Here is a 19,528-nt window from a genome sequence, read left to right on the forward strand (position 1 = left end):
TTTTTGAGATCCCGGTAACTCGATAAAGCTTATGTTAGCATATTTAACCTAGGGTTTATATTTGGAAAAATACCCATAGGTGAAATTTGTGTATTTGATGTTTTATGATAGAATATGAAGTTTTAAATTATGTTAGACAACTTGTACTACTCGATTTTAAGCAAAAACGAGTAAAATGGCTTAATCGGTAAAAATACCTAATAGTCACAAGTACATGTTAGAGTGAGAATTTGATGTTGCCATAGAAGAGAAAAGTGATCAGCATGTTGTAAAACATAAGAATAAGGAATAAAGTTTTAATCCCGAGCCTGGGGGCAAAAAATGTAAATATGCAAAAGTTTAGGGGTAAAATTGTAATTTTACCAAATTTGAGTTAAGGATTAATTTGATAATGTGAGTATTAAATAAGCTAAATGTGTTATTTTAGATCAAGAAAGACGTGGAATCGACCTCAATCGAGGAAAAGAAAGATTGTGGACTAAATTGCAAAATCTTTGTATTTTTATTATGAAATTACTTTGTGGTTAATTTCAAATAATATGTAAATTATGTATGAAAACTGTACTTGTTAATATATATTGTTTACCGGAAGTATTAGATTTTCGGCATTCTACGGAAGACGACAAGGATAAGTGTTCGAAGGAAAAAGCCCGTTTGAACCTTAGGATAGATTAGGATACAAGTACATGTCACTAGGATGGTGAGCATCCGAACTCGTTGAGTTGAGTCCGAGTTCACTTATGGATGCGAATGTCCGAACTCGTTGAGTTGAGTCCGAGTTCGTGAGATGTAACTAGGCATCCGAACTCGTTGAGTTGGAGTCCGAGTTCACTTATGGATGCGGAACGCCCGAGGCTCGTTGAGTTGAGTCCCGAGTTCACTTATGGGCGGGTTACATGATTTGGCTTGATTGCATATATGGCACTTATGGAATTATATGTCCGAATATATTCATGGTAAACTATCAATGGAGAATATTCGAGATTAAGAGACGTATGTAATGATGTGAAAGGATATTTTGATATTATTTATGTTGATATTGATACAACCACATAAAAAGATGATGAAAAATGATTAAAAATTGATATGTGTTTTTGTTTTTTGTTGATTGTTTCTGTTTTTATTTACTTTTTTGATATGTTATGCTTTATGTTTTTTCTTTTTGTAGTTTGACAGCACTCGAGTCGGATAGTCGAAGCTGTCAACTATCGAGACTTTGGTAAGCTTGTAAATTTAAGTATGGCATGTATAGCATATACCTTTTTGTATAAATGATCTTATGGTATGGTGATGGAATGGTTGAGGAAATGCTTGATAATGATAAATTATGAAATAGTTAGTTTAGATTATATTGATGTTAAGGAAAATTATTAAGATACTTAGTGCATAAAAACTCATAAAAGGGATGAAATTTACCATAAACAGAATACTGCAGCAACACTGACGCGAGTTTAAAAATTTACTAAAAATCATAGAAATTGAACTTGGTGATGGACTACATATAAAATTGAAGCTTATTATGTCTAGTTTCACATGAAACAAATGAAACAGGTAAAAGAATTATATGTTTCCAAGATATTTGAATTTTAGTGAAATAGGGTCATAGCAGTTTCTGAATCCCCTGTTCCAAATTTAGAAATTCACCATAAATTTTAAAGATATAATTAGGTAGTGTATTTTATATTCTCAGAATCCTTATTGAGTATAGTTTCAGGAGAAATAAACCTCATAGTCATATGGATGTTTTACAGAGAGAAATGTGGTTCGTAGTAAACAGAGGTCAGACCAGTCAAGTCCTGAAACAGGGGTAACTTTAACTAACAAACTGTACTAATTGGCCAACAAAATTCTATAAAAATTAGTAGATAGGTATATGAGTCTAGATTTAGGGAAAATTTATGGATCTTGATTTTGATTTTCGTACTCAGATATGATTTTTTTTGACTGTGATGCATGTAGCTTAAAGCTGTGATGTAGAAATATAATCCAAAGTTCTAAATATGTTAATTAAGCTTAGTAACACCTCATACTCGACCCCGGCGACGGTCTCGGGCGTGGGGCGTTATATTTAGTGGTATCAGAGCAGGTTTAGTCATTCTCGGACTACGTGTTGTATGTATGATTTTGCTATACATGCCATATGTATGATTGTGATAGTGTGACGACTTCTGACTTTTTAAATAAATTTTTTTTTATATAGTAAATGGATCCCGATCCAGCTATGGCAGATGAAGTAGAGAGTAATGCACCAGCTCTGGCTGAAGGAGCAGTGCCGACTGAAAACCCACCCCCTACTGTTGGTATGGGAGGAGGAGAAAGGGATCGGGAAGCCTTTCTCCAAATGATGAGTGCATGGTACACTGAGTTCGTTCGTACGAACCCAAATGTACGACCTCCCCCACCTCCCCCAATTCCTCAACCTGTACCCCCGATGCCTCAAGGTATGGATATGATAAAATTTCACAGAACCCCCGTTGACAGAATTCGTAAACAAGGGGCTAAAGAATTTAGAGCAAATATTGATGATGATGCAGAGAAAGCAGAGTTCTGGCTTGAAAATTCTATCCGGGTATTTGATGAATTATCTTGTACACCTAAAGAATGTTTGAAATGTGCTACATCTTTGTTGAGAGATTCAGCCTATAATTGGTGGAAGACTTTGATTTCGGTGGTACCGAAAGAGAGGGTAACCTGGGAATTCTTTCAAGAAGAGTTTCGGAAGAAATATATTAGTGAAAGGTTTATTGATCAGAAATGTAAAGAGTTTCTTGAGCTGAAGCAAGGTAATATGACAGTCTCAGAATATGAAAGAGAGTTGTTCGATTGAGTAAGTATGCCAGGATATGTTCCTACAGAAGCCAAGATGTGCCGACGATTTGAAGCGAGCTAACGAAGCATTAAAGTATTGTCGGGATCTTGAACTAAAAGAATGGTAGTATGGTTGATCGAGCTTGCAAGGCTGAAGAACTACTAAAAGAAAGAAAAAGGTAGAGGCTGAGACTAGAAATTGGAAGAAAAGACCGATGAGTAGTTCATTTTCACAGCAACTAGAAAGTCAAGGAATATGAATCCTCGTTCCCAAGCTTCAGCTGGACAATCATATGGGAATTATAAGAAGCAAAATGTGGGTCCTAAATCTCAGAATACTTCTGCAGCAATGTAGGGAACTCGAGATTTGTTAAACCCGAGTGCCAGCGGTGTGGTAGAAATCATTTTGGTCCGTGCAGAGCAAATGAATGTTTTCGATGTGGTTCTCCGGATCATTTTATTAGAGACTGCCCAGAGAGAGCTGAGAAAGAAAAATTTCAGAATGTAAAAGCTAGTGGTGCAGACTCGAGGGGAAGGTATCCGAGAAAAGCTGGAAGTGAAACAAGCAGTAATAATGTAGCCAGGGATGCACCGGTTAGACCTGAAGGAAGGACTCCGGCTAGAACTTATGCTATTAAAGCGCGTGAAGATGCTTCCTCACCTGATGTGATTACCGGTACATTTTCTCTCTATAATGTTAATGTTATTGCTTTGATTGATCCCGGTTCTACTCATTCATATGTGTGCATGAAATTGGTGTCTAGTATGAATATACCTGTTGAGAACACAGAATTTATGATTAGAGTGTCGAATCCGTTAGGCAAATGTGTGACTGTTGATAAAGTATGTAAGAAATGTCCTTTAATGATTCGGGATCATTACTTTCCGGCTGACTTGATGTTGTTGCCGTTTGATGAGTTTGATGTTATTTTGGGTATGGATTGGTTGACATTGCATGATGCTAAAATAAATTGCAAAGAAAAGGTTATAGAATTAAAGTGTGAAAATGGTGAAACTCTGCGGGTTGAATCAGATAAATCAGAGGCATTGCCTAGTGTGATTTCTTCAATGTCGGCTCAAAGATATCTGAGAAAGGGTTATGAAGCTTATTTGGCGTATGTAATTAATACGAAAGAAGTTGAAAAGAAAGTTGAATAAGTGTCAGTTGTGTGTGAATTTGCGGACGTATTTCCAGAAGAATTGTCAGTTTGCCTCCAGGCAGGGAAGTAGAATTTGGTATTGATTTGATACCGGGAACAGCTCCGATTTCGATTGCTCCGTATAGAATGGCACCAGCAGAGTTGAAGGAATTAAAGTCGCAGTTGCAAGAGTTGACTGATAAAGGTTTTGTGAGACCGAGTTTTTCACCTTGGGGTGCACCCGTGTTATTTGTGAAAAAGAAGGATGGTTCTATGAGGTTGTGTGTTGATTATCGGCAATTAAACAAGGTGACAATCAAAAACAAGTATTCGTTGCCAAGAATTGATGATTTGTTTGATCAGCTAAAAGGAGCGACATGGTTTTCAAAGATTGACTTGAGATCTGGGTATTACCAACTGCGGGTAAAGGAGTCGGATGTGCCTAAAACTGCTTTTAGAACAAGGTACGGTCATTATGAATTTTTAGTTATGCCATTCGGGTTGACAAATGCTCCTGCTGTGTTTATGGATTTAATGAATCGCATATTTCGGCCATACTTGGACAGATTTGTTGTGGTGTTTATAGATGATATTTTAATTTATTCAAAAGATGAGACAGAGCATGCTGAGCATTTGAGGATAGTTTTGCAAACTTTGAGAGATAAGTAGCTGTATGCTAAGTTTAGTAAAAGTGAATTTTGGCTCCGGGAAGTTGGATTTTTGGGTCATATTGTTTCAGGTGATGGTCTACGGGTTGATCCTAGTAAAATTTCAGCCATTGTTGATTGGAAACCATCGAAAAATGTAACTGAAGTTAGAAGTTTCTTGGGGCTAGCTGGGTATTATCGGCGGTTTGTAAATAGATTTTCTATAATTGCTGCTCCTATGACTAGATTACTCCGGAAGGATGTTAAATTTGAATGGACGGAAGAATGTCAACAGAGTTTTGAAGAATTGAAAAAGTTATTAACTGAAGCACCACTGTTGGTACAACCCGAATTAGGTAAAGAATTTGTGGTGTATAGTGATGCTTCTCTAAATGGTTTGGGGTGTGTACTCATGCAAGAAGGAAAAGTGGTGGCTTATGCTTCGAGGCAGTTAAAACCTCATGAGAGGAATTATCCTACTCACGATTTGGAATTGGCTGCAGTGGTGTTTGCTTTGAAGATTTGGCGACATTATTTGTATGGTGAAAAGTGCCGAGTATATACCGATCACAAAAGTCTTAAATACTTGATGTCACAAAAGACTTGAATTTGAGACAGCGAAGATGGTTGGAGTTATTGAAAGATTATGAGCTTGTTATTGATTATCATCCGGGAAAGCGAATGTGGTTGCCGATGCTTTAAGTAGAAAGTTGTTGTTTGCTTTGAGAGTTATGAACACTCAGTTGAAAATGTCAGATGACGGTTCGATTCTAGCAGAGTTAAGAGCAAGACCGATGTTTTTACAAGAGATTTCTGAACTCAGAAAAATGATCAAGATTTGCTAGCCAAAAGAAAACAGTGTGAAGCTGATACGGGATCAGATTTCAGAATTGGTTCTGATGTGTGCTTAATGTTTAAAGATCGGATTTGTGTACCGAAGAATGAGGAATTGATTCAAAAGATCCTACAGGAAGCACATAGTGGTTATTTCTCGATTCATCCGGGTAGTACGAAAATGTATAATGACTTGAAGAAAATGTATTGGTGGAATGGAATGAAAGAGATATATCAGAGTTTGTGTCCAAATGCTTAATTTGTCAACAGGTGAAAGCTGAACACCAAGTACCTTCAGGATTACTCTAGCCTATTATGGTTCCTGAATGGAAATGGGATCGGATTACTATGGATTTTGTTTCAGGATTGCCATTGACTCCGGGAAAGAAAGATGCCATCTGGGTAATAGTTGACAGATTAACTAAGTCGGCTCATTTTATCCCGGTACGTACGAATTATTCTCTTAACAAGTTGGCTGAACTGTATATTAGAGAAATTGTTAGATTACACGGAATACCATTATCGATTATTTCAGATAGAGATCCAAGGTTTACCTCGCGGTTTTGGCAAAAGTTGCAAGACGCGTTATGTACGAAGTTAAATTTCAGTACTGCTTTTCATCCACAAACTGATGGACAATCAGAAAGAATAATTCAGATTCTTGAAGATATGCTTAGATGTTGTGTATTGGAATTTCAAGGAAGTTGGGAAAGATACTTACCGTTGGTGGAATTTGCTTACAATAATAGTTATCAGACGAGCTTGAAAATGGCACCTTATGAAGCATTATATGGTCGTAAGTGTCGAACGCCATTGTATTGGACTGAACTCAAGGAAAATCAGATTTATGGAGTTGATCTAATAAAAGAAACTGAAGAAAAAGTGAAGATAATTTGAGATTTTTGAAAGCTGCTTCAGATAGACAGAATCTTATGCAGACCTAAAGCGAAAGGACATTGAATTTCAAGTTGGTGATAAAGTATTTTTAAAGGTGACTCCATGGAAGAAAATCCTTAGATTTGGACGGAAGGGCAAGTTAAGTCCGCGTTTTGTTGGACCGTATGAAGTAATTGAAAAAGTTGGACCGGTAGCATATCGGCTAGCATTACCACCTAAATTAGAGAAGATTCATGATGTGTTCCACGTATCTATGTTACGTCGGTATCGTTCGGATCCTTCACATGTAGTTTCACCGACAGAAATTGAACTACAACCAGATATGACCTACGAAGAAGAACCGATTAAGATTTTAGCTCGAGAGGTCAAACAACTAAGGAATAAAATGTTGCATTTGTGAAGGTGTTGTGGCAAAGGCATGGAGTAGAAGAAGCTACATGGGAATCTGAAGAAACTATGAGAAATCAATACCCACATCTGTTTACTGGTAAGATTTTCGAGGACGAAAATCCTTAAAGGGGGGGAGCGTTGTAATATCCCGAATTAGGGCCTAATCGGAATAGTGGTTTCGTGACCATAAGTCTGAGATAGAAATAATTATTTTATAATTATTTTGAGGTTTATGATATGATTGCATGATTGTGTGAAAATTTCGTGATGAAATTCTATGCCTAAAGTGCTTAAATTGAAAGTAGGGACTAAATCGAATAAGTTGCAAAACTTGCATTCTAGAAGTTTTTAGTATGAAATTGTTTTTGAATATTAATGAGGAGGTCTTAAATAGCAATTTGACCAATTTTAAGTTCATGGACAAAATTAGGACATGGAAGGAATTTTTGAAAAGTTTAGTAGTAAGAGTATTTTGGTCATTTAGTTATTAAAATGAATTAAAAACAAAATTAAAAGCCGATTTTTGTCCATCTTCCTCATTAGGCCAAAATTTCAAGGGTTCTCTATAGCTAGGGTTTGTTTCAAGCTTCCAAGCTCCATATTAAGTGATTCCAAGCCTCGTTTTTAATGATTTTTTACGTTTTTGAGATCCCGGTAACTCGATAAAGCTTATGTTAGCAATAATTTAACCTAGGGTTTATATTTGGAAAATACCCATAGGTGAAATTTGTGTATTTTGATGTTTTATGATAGAATATGCAGTTTTAAATTATGTTAGACAACTTGTACTACTCGATTTTAAGCAAAACGAGTAAAAGGGCTTAATCGGTAAAAATACCTAATAGTCACAAGTACATGTTAGAGTGAGAATTTGATGTTGCCATAGAAGAGAAAAGTGATCAGCATGTTGTAAAACATAAGAATAAGGAATAAATTTTAATCCCGAGCCTAGGGGCAAAAATGTAAATATGCAAAGTTTAGGGGTAAAATTGTAATTTTACCAAAATTTGAGTTAAGGATTAATTTGATAATGTGAGTATTAAATAAGCTAAATGTGTTATTTTAGATCAAGAAAGACGTGGAATCGACCTCAATCGAGGAAAAGAAAAGATTGTGGACTAAATTACAAAATCTTTGTATTTTGGTACCAAGGTAAGTTCATGTGTAAATAATGTAGCATAATGGTTATTTTTAAGTTATTGATGTTAATTATATGTTATGCTAAATTTTATTATGAAATGTATGCTTTGTGGTTAATTTCAAATAATATGTAAATTATGTGAACTACTTGTTAAATATAATTGTTACCGAGTATTGATTTCGGCATTCTACGGAAGACGACAAGGATAAGTCTTCGAGGAAAAAGCCCGTTTGAACCTTAGGAATAGATTAGGATACAAGTGACATGTCACTAGGATGGTTGAGCATTCGAACTCGTTGAGTTGAGTCCGAGTTCATTTATGGATGCGAATTTCTGAACTCGTTGAGTTGAGTCCGAGTTTGTGAGATGTAACTAGGCATCTGAACTCGTTGAGTTGAGTCCGAGTTCACTTATGGATGCGAACGCCCGAGCTCGTTGAGTTGAGTCCGAGTTCGCTTATGGGCGGGTTACATGATTGCCTGATTGCATATATGGCACTTATGTGCAAGTTATCCATGTATCCGAATTATATTCCGATGTGTTCAACGGGTAAAGTTCTACTCAAATGGAGGAATATTCGAGATGTAAAGAGACGTATTGGTAAGTGATGTGAAATGGATATTTTGGACAGGTATGTATTTAACCCTCGGGTTGAGTATTGATACAACCACGATAAGGTAATAAGATGATGAAAAATGATTAAAAATGTGATATGTGTTTTAGTGATACATGCTAATGTTGATTGGTATGACTGTTTGTTATGTTACTTATTATTTGCATATGAACTTACTAAGCATTTATGCTTACTCCCGCCTTCTTACTCATTGTAGTTTTGGACAAGCCAGCTCAGGAGTCGGGATAGGTCGAAGGCTCAGTCACACTATCCGGAAGACTTTTGGTAATGGCTTGTAAATTTAAGTATGGCATGTATAGCAATATACTTTTTTTGTATAAATGATCTTATGGTATGGTGATGGAATGGTTGAGGAAATGCTTGATAATGATAAATTATGAAATAGTTAGTTTAGATTATATTTGATGTTAAGGAAAATTATTAAGATACTTAGTGCATAAAAACTCATAAAAGGGATGAAATTTACCATAAACAGAATACTACAGCAACACTGACGCGAGTTTAAAAATTTACTAAAAATCATATAAATTGAACTTGGTGATGGACTACATATAAAATTGAAGCTTATTATGTCTAGTTTCACATGAAACAAATGAAACAGGTAAAAGAATTATATGTTACAAGATATTTGAATTTTAGTGAAATAGGGTCATAGCAGTTTCTGAATCCCCTATTCCAACTTTAGAAATTCACCATAAATTGTAAAGATATAATTAGGTAGTGTATTTTATATTCTCAGAATCCTTATTGAGTATAGTTTCAGGAGAAATAAACCTCATAGTCATATGTATGTTTTACAGAGAGAAATGTGGTTCGTAGTAAACAGAGGTCAGACCAGTCAAGTCCTGAAACAGGGGTAACTTTAACTAATAAACTGTACTAATTGGCCCAACCAAAAATTCTAGAAAAAAATTAGTAGATAGGTATATGAGTCTAGATTTAGAGAAAATTTACGGATCTTGATTTCGAGTTTCGTAACTCGAGATATGATTTTTCTTGTGACTGTGATGCAAGTAGCTTAAAAGCTATGAATGTAGAAATAAATAATCCAAAGTTCTAAATATGTTAAATTAAGCTTAGTAACACCTCATACTCGACTCCGGCGACGGTCTCGGGCGTGGGGGCGTTACAATTTTTCAGCCAGAACAAGGCTCTCTCTGGATCGTCATCAGCCATAAGCCTAAATTCTTTAGCTCCATGTTTTCTGATTTTATCTACTGGAGCCTTACCATTTCTAACAGGTATAGCATCCTGTGGCATTTCATTATGTTGTGAAGCGGGTAGGGGAGGTCGTTGAACAGCAGGGTTTGTTCTCATATATTCACTAAACCATTCATCATCAATTTAAAGAGGGCTGCTTTTGTCGCCTCACTTCGAACCTTAGATACGGGCCTTTTACTACCACTAGATGCAGCTTATTGAATGGAAGCTTGAGCAGCGCTCTCAGCTTCCTCAGTCTCAGCTCTAGCATGGTTGGAAGACATTACTATATTAAAATACATTTAAAAGTGGTCAGAAGATATCACACTATCATAATTTATATAATGGTATGTATAGCTAAACTTGTACTTGCTACGTTAGTCCGAGAATCGGCTAAACCGTAGCTCTGATACCACTAAATGTAACACTCTTAACCCGTATCTATCGTCAGAACAAGGTTTCGGAGTACTACTGGAACATTCAGAATATTTTACAAATAATTTACGTATATTACTATTTATTTACCGAGACCATTCAAAACGTCCCTTAATTCGACCCTTGAGGTCCAATACAAGCATTAGAATCAAGTCAGAACTTAATCAAAAACTCATAAATTTTTCACAACATTTTAAAAATTTTCCAAGGTTGCAGGGCTCACACGCCCGTGTGGTCTAGGGACACGCCTGTGTGGTCGGGTCGTGTGACGACACACGCCCGTGTCCCTAACCCGTGTAACTCTCTAACTTTTAAGGCATGAAAAAATTGAAGTCACACGCCCGTGTGCTAGGTCGTGTGGTGAATTTTATTTTTGAAATTTAGGTGCAGTTTCACACAGCAGTGTAACACACCCGTGTCCAATGCCGTGTCAACCATACGGCTAAGACACACGTCCGTGTCTCCCCGTGTGCTCAATTCTGAGCATTCTGTTTCTCATTTTCAAGTTACAGGGGACACACGACTGGACCACATGCCCATGGGACAAGCCGTGTGTCACATACGGCCAAGATACACGCCTGTGTGTCTATCCGTATGGACAAAATAAAGCCATTTCCTAGCCTCATTTGTCACCCAAAACTTACCATTTTCTTGCATCAAAACTCACAAGTATATATCCACCAATCCAACATTATATTCACATAAAATTTGCCATCAATCATGTGGTATTCTCTCATGCATCAAAGGATATAAACTTACTCTTAACATAAACTTATATGCTAACATAACTCCAACAAACTAACATAATAAGCACTTATGTGATTACCAAAGTATTACTTCAAAAATAGCCAAACTTACACTATCACTAGCCACTCCAATGGCTAGATTACAAACCAACAATTACAAGCTATCATTGGCCAAATAAGCTTATAAATGCCATTATACCATAATGAGATTTCTATTTGTACCAAAATAAGATAGTGGATAGTGTGATGACTGCTCCGACTGACTTCCAACCTTTGCGACCTTTGAGCACTATAAAATAGGGAAATTTAAATGAAGTAAGCATTTTATGCTTAGTAAGTTCATATAACAAAAAATAAACTTACCATTCATATTTATCAATACAAGCATACATGGTTATACTTTCCATAAATTTTGGATAAGTTTACCTAAACACAAACACTTAGTCAAACAAGTTAATCACATAACCTCATATGAGAATCAAGTAAACATAGATGAGCTTACCACATTACAAACTTCCATTAATTTCACCTTTCCATACTTCAAGAGTCTTTTCCATCGAACTATTGAAATTTCGATAGATGTTTGGGTAATATACACATGTGCAAAAGTACCCATTAGGGTTCATAATAAAAAGGCACACTCTTGAGCCGTACATTTTGCAGCAGGATTACCAGTCCAAGCTAAATCCTATCCGTAGCATATGCTCTAGAGAGCTTAATTTGAATTACCCGTCTAGGTTAAATCTAACTTATAACCTAAGCTCAAGAGGGCTTACATTAGAATTACCCGTCCGGGCTAAATTCTATGTACAACATATGCAATATTATTCTTAATCCATCGAAATTCAATATTTAACCGGAATATGATAATTTGTCCATATTTCACAACTTAGGACTATTTCGTTATGTATATATCATCTCACACATATCGACACAATCATACAATTCAATTCAAGCATATTAACATACATATTTAAGTTACACGAACTTACCTTGAAAATGGTTCATATATGAATTTCAACTAACCTGAAACCTTTTGCTTTCCTCAATCTAGTTCCGTGGTTGGTCTTTCCGGATCTATATGGGTAAATTTAACTATTAATCTATCACATTTCATATACATCCGCATCCTATTACAACCTAAAAAAATTACCATTTTGCCCCTATCTTTTTAAAAAATTATGATTTCGTCCTTAGGCCCGGAAAATGAAATTCATGAAATTTAACCCTCTTTCCAAGCCTAGCCAAAATTTATATATTACATTTACAGCACATAAATATCACAAATTTCATAATTTTCCATGGGTGTTATCACTTTTTCATTTTAGTCCCTAAATCAAGTTTTCATCAAAATTTGCTTTGTAAAAGTTGTTTATCTATGAATAACTTTTCATTTTTACCATAAATTTCTAATTTTCAGCATATTCAACCATGACCTAAATTTCATACATTGATAATTTTCAAATAAATCCCCTAAATAGAAAGATTAAACTACCCCTAGTCCATAAATATAGAAATTACTAAAAATGGGACTTGATTTCATACCTTTTTAAGCTTGAAAAGTTATCTTCTTCTCTCCTAGGGTTTCCATAGAAAAATTGGGGAAGATGATATGAAAATAGATTTTTTTTTCTTTTTAATTAATTATCATCCATTAATTTTATTGATTTCCAATTTAGTCCCTACCCTTTTCTAATTTTTCCATGGATGAGTCATTAAAATATCGACTAACTACTCTTCAATGGTCTAATTGCCATATAAGGACCTTAATTTTTGAATTCCATAGCTATTTGATACCTATAGCTACTAGAACCCAACTTTTGCATTTTATGCAATTTAGTTCTTTCCCTAATTAAACACACAATCGGTAAAATTTTTGCGCCAAAATTTTAATGTGACCTTCCTATCATGATACCAACCATAAAATAAAATAAAATAAATTTTTATTTTTAGCTCGGATTTGTGATCCCGAAACCACTGTTTCGATCTCACTGAAAATGGGTTGCTACAATCTACGAAGGATATTAATGTAATCAATGGATATTTTATTAAATTAATTTGTTCTAAAAATACAAATATCCTAAATGAATATACTACACTTAAGGCACTAGATCCAACAAATAAGTGAGTGAAGCTCTAATTTTACCAACTCACATTGCACTAACATTTCAAACCTCTATATTACTAAAAGGTCGGCTTTTATCCTTTGGTGTGTATGGATTCAAAGGAACAAAATGATCTTCAACAACATTAAAACAAACCATTTGGCACTTAGCTCATGGCAAGAGACAAGATTACTACTTGTGAGTTGGCATTTAAAAGAATAGAGCAGTAAAACCATCATTCTCTTTACTAATCTCAACTATCTTGTTGTTACTTCTAATATCTCTTTTGATGAAAGAAGTTCATCTTTACAAGTGTTCTTGAGTTAGGTTAGAAAAGGAAACTGAATAATGTATGTTACTCTATCCCCTAATGATGATATCATCCAAAGATGAGCTCATTCATTAGAAGATTCTACAAAGATAAGGGAAACTATGTTTTGTATTTATTCCCTAAGTGTTTTAATGTTATCATATTTAATAAATTATTGAAAAATTCAAATTGATTATTCATGAAAATATATACATGCCATTTATTATCCCTTTATTGTTTTGTCCTTAATGCTTACATGTATACGCAAATATGATCCATCGATTACCTAGGTTAAACTAACAAGAAGTTGCAACACAGAATGTCTTGTATGAAAATGACAACTTTTATTAGTTCATAATTTAATAGTAAAGCCCATAGACCATGGAGTAATGGAAAACAAATGAATCATGTTAGGACTATTATATTCTCCAAAGTCCAAAACTTAGAGATAATTTGTTTTAGTTTTTGAAATTTAATTAGTGTACTTCTATTTGGATTCTTGTTATTCGTCATTTCAACGCATTTATAATTTATAAGAAAGACAAGAAGGGTTAGAAGGGGAAATAAATCCAAAGAAATGCAAAAAGAAAAGAGTCTCTATTAATTAAAAACTGAAAGGCTGGGTAAGCAAAATTTAAGCCCATTTGGCCAAAACAGACATGCAAGCGGTCCCGAGGAGAAGGGAAAGATTAACTCCAATTTGAAGCCTAACATTGGATTGCAACCTTGGGTTCATGAAATCCGCAGCAAGCAGGTCAACAAGAGCCATGTATATCAATATCCCAGCTGAAGCTGAATTGAAAACTCCGTCCACTATAAGCCCTGTTGGGGAGTTGTCTCTGTAGAAACTTGAAATTCCTATACCTATTGCAATCCCCAGAGGGGTTGTCAAGGAGAAAAAGGTTCCCATGATTGCCACCGACACTGACTTGAATTGTGCCTTCATTTCCATTTCCATCACCACCAAATAAATAAAAACTTTTTAGTTATCAATTATATACACACACGACAAATGAAACATCCATTCTAGTCTTGGAAGTTAGAATTAATACCTGAGATATGCAACCACCAAGACCCATTCCTTCAAAAAACTGATGGAAAGACAAGGCTGCTACCAGTGGCCTTATTGTGTCAGGACTTTGAGAAACACCTAAAGATATCCCAATCACCACGGAATGAACCACAATTCCCACCTCCAACACCTGAAATTTAGTATACATATAACCAATTCTATCCCAAACCACTTGTAAATGAAGAAATGGGTATGATGATATTAAACGGTTTAATTAAGTTTACTTGGGATATGATACGTTGACGGATAAGCTCTGGTAAAACCAACTCCTGAGATGGGGAAGCAGAGCCATGAGCATGACCGTGTGTGGCATGTGTATGAACATGTACATGACCTGCATGTTCTTCATCTGCAGCATTAACATGCTTATGCTTACTTAGATGTTGTCTCTCATAATACCCTGTCGCAAATGCATCGATCATTAATGTCCCTATCGCTGACATCATGGCAATGAAACCAGAGAAAGGGAATTTCCCCCATGGACTACTTTCTTTAAGGCATGGTGAAGTTAGGCTTTCAAAAGCATCCGGGAGGATGTGAACGAACCCCGTTGCAAGGATAACACCGGCAGCAAAAGCCTTGATCATGAAGAATATGTCATTTTCGGGCCTTAACGCAGGAATTCGTGTCCCCAACAATGGGAGGCTAACTCCAATAGCCCCGGCAACAAGAATGGCAGCAATGGCACCTAGTTTATATCTGAGTGCTTCGGCTTTATTTTGTTGGATGTCCTCCTTATCACAAGTACAATCGCAAGAGACTGTTGCAGGGTAAAGGAGGATGAGAAGAAGAGAAAAAATCTGCAAGATTTTTAATGAAAAAAGCTGAAAATGAGCCATGATGAGAATGGCGCCTAGGCCAGGCGGAGCTTATATGAGAGAGAGAGAGAGAGAGAGAGGGACAAGAGCAAGAGAAAGCTGAGATGATTTTTATATGGAAAGACGGGGAATTTGCTAAGCACAAAACCTGATGGCTATTACAAGAGAATCTAAAGCTGCAAGGCAAAACCACTCAATAATTTATACATGGTAGCGTCAACATGATGGGCTAGATGCTGATGCCCTGAGGTAACCCACAAACATCAAATTGTTATATATCTAAAGAGAGAAAGAGAGGGGGAGGGGAGAGATATCCACTAACACAGGCTAAAGTTAAAATATTTTTATATATGATTATTATTTTAACGATTCAAATTATTATATTTTATAATTTATTCATATAGATTATACATATTAAAATTAATATAAATTTAAATTTTTTAAATATTTATTTTATGTAAAAAAAATATGAAATTACACAATCTTTCACAATATAAAAAATATGTAAATACACATGTAATACTAATTTAATATATATATGTCTATACTTCTCTAGTTTGATGATTACAAGGATGAATTTGAGACCTGAAGTACGGAGGTGTAGGGACACATAGAAAATAATAATAAAAAAGAAAAGTTTTGTCCAAACCATTCATTGATATTGACTTGAAAATTAGCGCTTCTTGTTCTGCTCTTCTTACTTCTTGTTCCGCTCTTCTTAGGTTTGATTTTGTTAGATGTCTATTAGGATGAATATGAAATGGAATTTTAGTGAGAACCACAAGTTGAATTTCTGTCTAATTATTTACTTTTTTTAATTTTTAAATATAAGTCATAAAACACAATAGTAATCGCACATAAAAATATTAGAACACAATCTCTTAATGATTTCGGGGTCCAAATTTTATTGTTTAGTGTTTTTTTTATGTATAATTAAGTATGTGTATGCTACATTATCATGTATATGCTTTTTGAAGTTAATTGATACATTCATATTAATACAACACGAAAATTATCCACTTAAATTAAAATAAAATTAGAGAGAATTTGAATTCCAAATACTAAATTTTAAATGCTTCAATCTTACAGGATATTAACATTAAGTAGGAATATGTATTATATCTTTCGTATATATAAATTGTAAAGTGATTGCAGCTATTTGATAATTTTATTTATTAAAATAGATTTATTATTATTATTATTAAAGCATGCAGGTGAGTCATACTTAAATTATGACAAAAGGATTACTCCACACTAATTCAATCGCCATTTGACAGAATTTTTTTTTTATGTAAATTATGTTTTTTTTAATGAATTTAGGTTGGAGTTAGTTTTCTTTTTATGGAAAAGAAAATAATTTCTTTATAAAAATGATTTGTTTTAAAATATCATATTAAATTAACAATTGTTATGTGTCATGATAATATATATTATATTTTAAGACGTAACGTAATTTTGAATCTTAAAAATTATATTATTAAGAGTAACATAAAAAAATTATAAAACAGATATAAAAATACTAACACAATAATATTTTTATTTATTCGATAAAATATTTATTTTAATTAATTTACCAACTAAAATACATATAACTTGTCACACTAAAATTAAGTAGATGATTAATTAAATTAGATGTAAGAGAGAAGATTTAGGGAATTGCTAAGAAAAAAAGTATTTATGAAGAAATAAAAAAAATAGTAAAGAATTGTAAAGATGGACAGAGTGTAGAGCAAGACGATGGAATCGAGTAGTGTGAAGATGTAGACATGATGTTGTCATCCTTTAAACCAAACGACCAAAGTAAGTAGGCATTTTGAGACGGTCAGCCTTGGAATGTCGACATAACTCACCAAAATCTTTTAATATTGTATTTACGTCTTTATCTCCTTTTATTCCTTTATATAATAATGCACCTCTAGTCTTTCTTTTTATATGTAAAATTAAAATTTATTTATGAGATATTAAATTTTTATATTTTTAAAACTTGTCTCATAAAAAGAGTAATTTCATTTTCATTTCTTATACCTATAGCAATATTTTAAAATATAAAATAAATAGTAGTAATAATCTAATTCACAGACTTTTAAACATTTACAACAGTTGGTAAGTTGATAGATTCTCAGCGAAACTGAGACCTAATTGAATATTGATGTTGAGGTAGGAAAAAGGGTTGGGCTTAAAAACGAGAAAAAACCTAACGTAGGAACCAAATTTACTAACTAGAAAAAAAGATTTTATATTTTGACCACTGTCTATATTAATGGGTCGATATCGTTGAAAATTTGTGGATATAAATGTAATTCTCAAAGAGGTGTTGACAGATAAAAGATCCTGGGTATAGCTATAACACACAAAAATTTGTTGATATGGAAGGAAACAGACAAACTCGAAAGAAATATGATGTTCAAAAATTAAAATTAAAATTTCTTTTTGTTTTTATAGATTAGGATGATTCAGAGCCACCCTAGTGATCACGAGTCACGACACCCCAAAAGGTGCATTTTTAATTATTTTTGCGAGCCTGCATCCTACAAAAGCGCCTAAAAGTGTCTATGGGCATTTGTGAGACACAATGGTAACAGGTGAAGTTAAGAATGGTGAGAGGGAGGTACAGTAAATATGCTTGCATCTTCACCAATTTTTATATATATTGTTGAGTAATATTTCTCGTGTATTATTGATAAGAATATTGAGGTATTTATACATGCGGTTACAAGTATTATTACAGCTCACAATTGGATCACACTACCTTGTCTTGATTTTATTACCTCCAGTACTGACATTTTCTGTCTTTAGTACTGACATTCTCTGTGAACTCTAGGCCTATTGAGCACATGTCTACGGAGCACGCCGTCCTTTTTGTTCTTGAGACTAATATCCAGAGCGGGCTTTGTACCTGTTGGACACGTGTTAAGGTGGCTTACGGGGCATGTGGTCCTTTCTGCACACTCCTTGGGTGCGTGTGAGCTAAGGCCATGGCCTTCTCTGGGTTCCTGCGAGCTTGATTTGCAACCTATTTTTATAAAGCAATTAGACCAGAATTTCAAAATCAACCTAAAAAAACCCATCCATAGCATGTTCACATTATTTCTTTCTTTTTTACTAGTTGTGTTGTCCCTTTTGCTCTCTTAACTCTCTCAATCGCTTTTGATCTCAAATTCCTAATCCCTATTAATTTCCATCATCATTTGAACTATAAATCTCCATTGAAACCAAGAAAACACCCAAAAATTTCGTCATCTTCTCCAAAATGTGATCTTTCCAGATTTGCATCAAAACTCTTTTTTCTTCCATCGAAGGTAACCATTTGACTTTCTATGAGTTTTAAATGATATCTAGTCCTTTAAACTGAATTTGCAGCCATTAAAGCACACATTTTAAATAAAAACCAAAAATCAAGTCTTTAATGATAAATTTCGGGTTTATGGATAAAAATATGGTTTCAAAGTTTTTTTTTTAACTTGTTTTAACATGATTAGAAAGTTTCTAAACTTCCTTTGAAGTTTCGTTAAAGATTTCTTGAGTTTTAATGAATTTTTAGAAAATAATCGTAAAGTATGTCAAAAAAGTCAATACTATGAATTGAGTATTTTATTGTAGTTTAAAGGTTAAGAATTAGTCGTAGGTTAATTATAAGATGAACAGAATTAGTTTTAGGCAAAAAGACTAAGTATAGACTGAGATATTCAGATTTAAAGTTTGTCATGTTAAAAGTTTTGGTTACATGATAACTTAGTTTAGGCTTATGTTTGGTATTCTTGTAATGAGTCCATGATTGATTTTTGGATGTATTGATGTGTGAATTTGTTATGTTGAAGTTTTGGATTCAGTAGAACCTTTTACGAGTAGAGATAAAAGCAAGGAAAAATTAGTTTGAGCTTTCAGCTTTTCGAATAAAGTGTAATTGGATAGTGTTTGGAATAATTACTTGTGGACATGATTCAATGCATTATTTTGGAATTTAGTAGTAGTCTAAACCCCTACTCTAAATTCTAAGTGTAAGCTTTCTCATACCTATATTATCTTATGAATAAAATGCTTATGTGTTTGTGAATATGTGAATTGAGATTAGATGTTATAACATGTGATATATGGTTATGATAACTGTTGTGAAAGTGCAAATATGTACATGTGTTGACTTCATATATTTGGTCTTGTGATCTTGAAACTATTGGATATAGTTAGCATGCCATAGGATTGTGAGTACTCACTCATATGTACAGTGATTTTGGGCATTGAGGCATTGGGACATGTTGGAGGGATAAGGGAATGTGAGATAAGCTCCATCCAACGAAACTTGTGAAGGGAAATAAGGAGATGTTAGCTTTATGCTTCACTTTTGGGACAAGTTT

At 34.2% G+C, this 19,528-nt stretch overlaps 1 protein-coding gene and 1 pseudogene across 1 annotated transcript; both read right to left on the bottom strand.

Annotated features, from left to right (window-relative positions):
* LOC121210791 (zinc transporter 1-like) overlaps positions 1-9,807 on the bottom strand; it is a 14,632-nt pseudogene extending 4,825 nt beyond the window's left edge.
* Positions 9,808-13,864: 4,057 nt separating this feature from the next.
* LOC107916930 (zinc transporter 1) lies at positions 13,865-15,549 on the bottom strand. The gene is made up of 3 exons (XM_016846304.2): positions 14,583-15,549; positions 14,339-14,488; positions 13,865-14,226 (listed from the first exon to the last, which is right to left on the bottom strand). The coding sequence occupies exons 1-3, from the start codon at positions 15,195-15,197 to the stop codon at positions 13,921-13,923; spliced, it is 1,071 nt and encodes a 356-aa protein (XP_016701793.1). The 5' UTR covers positions 15,198-15,549; the 3' UTR covers positions 13,865-13,920.
* Between the last annotated feature and the right edge of the window lie 3,979 nt (positions 15,550-19,528).

This window comes from Gossypium hirsutum, chromosome A01 (genome assembly GCF_007990345.1).
Source record: "Gossypium hirsutum isolate 1008001.06 chromosome A01, Gossypium_hirsutum_v2.1, whole genome shotgun sequence".
In the NCBI taxonomy this organism is placed as follows: domain Eukaryota; kingdom Viridiplantae; phylum Streptophyta; class Magnoliopsida; order Malvales; family Malvaceae; genus Gossypium; species Gossypium hirsutum.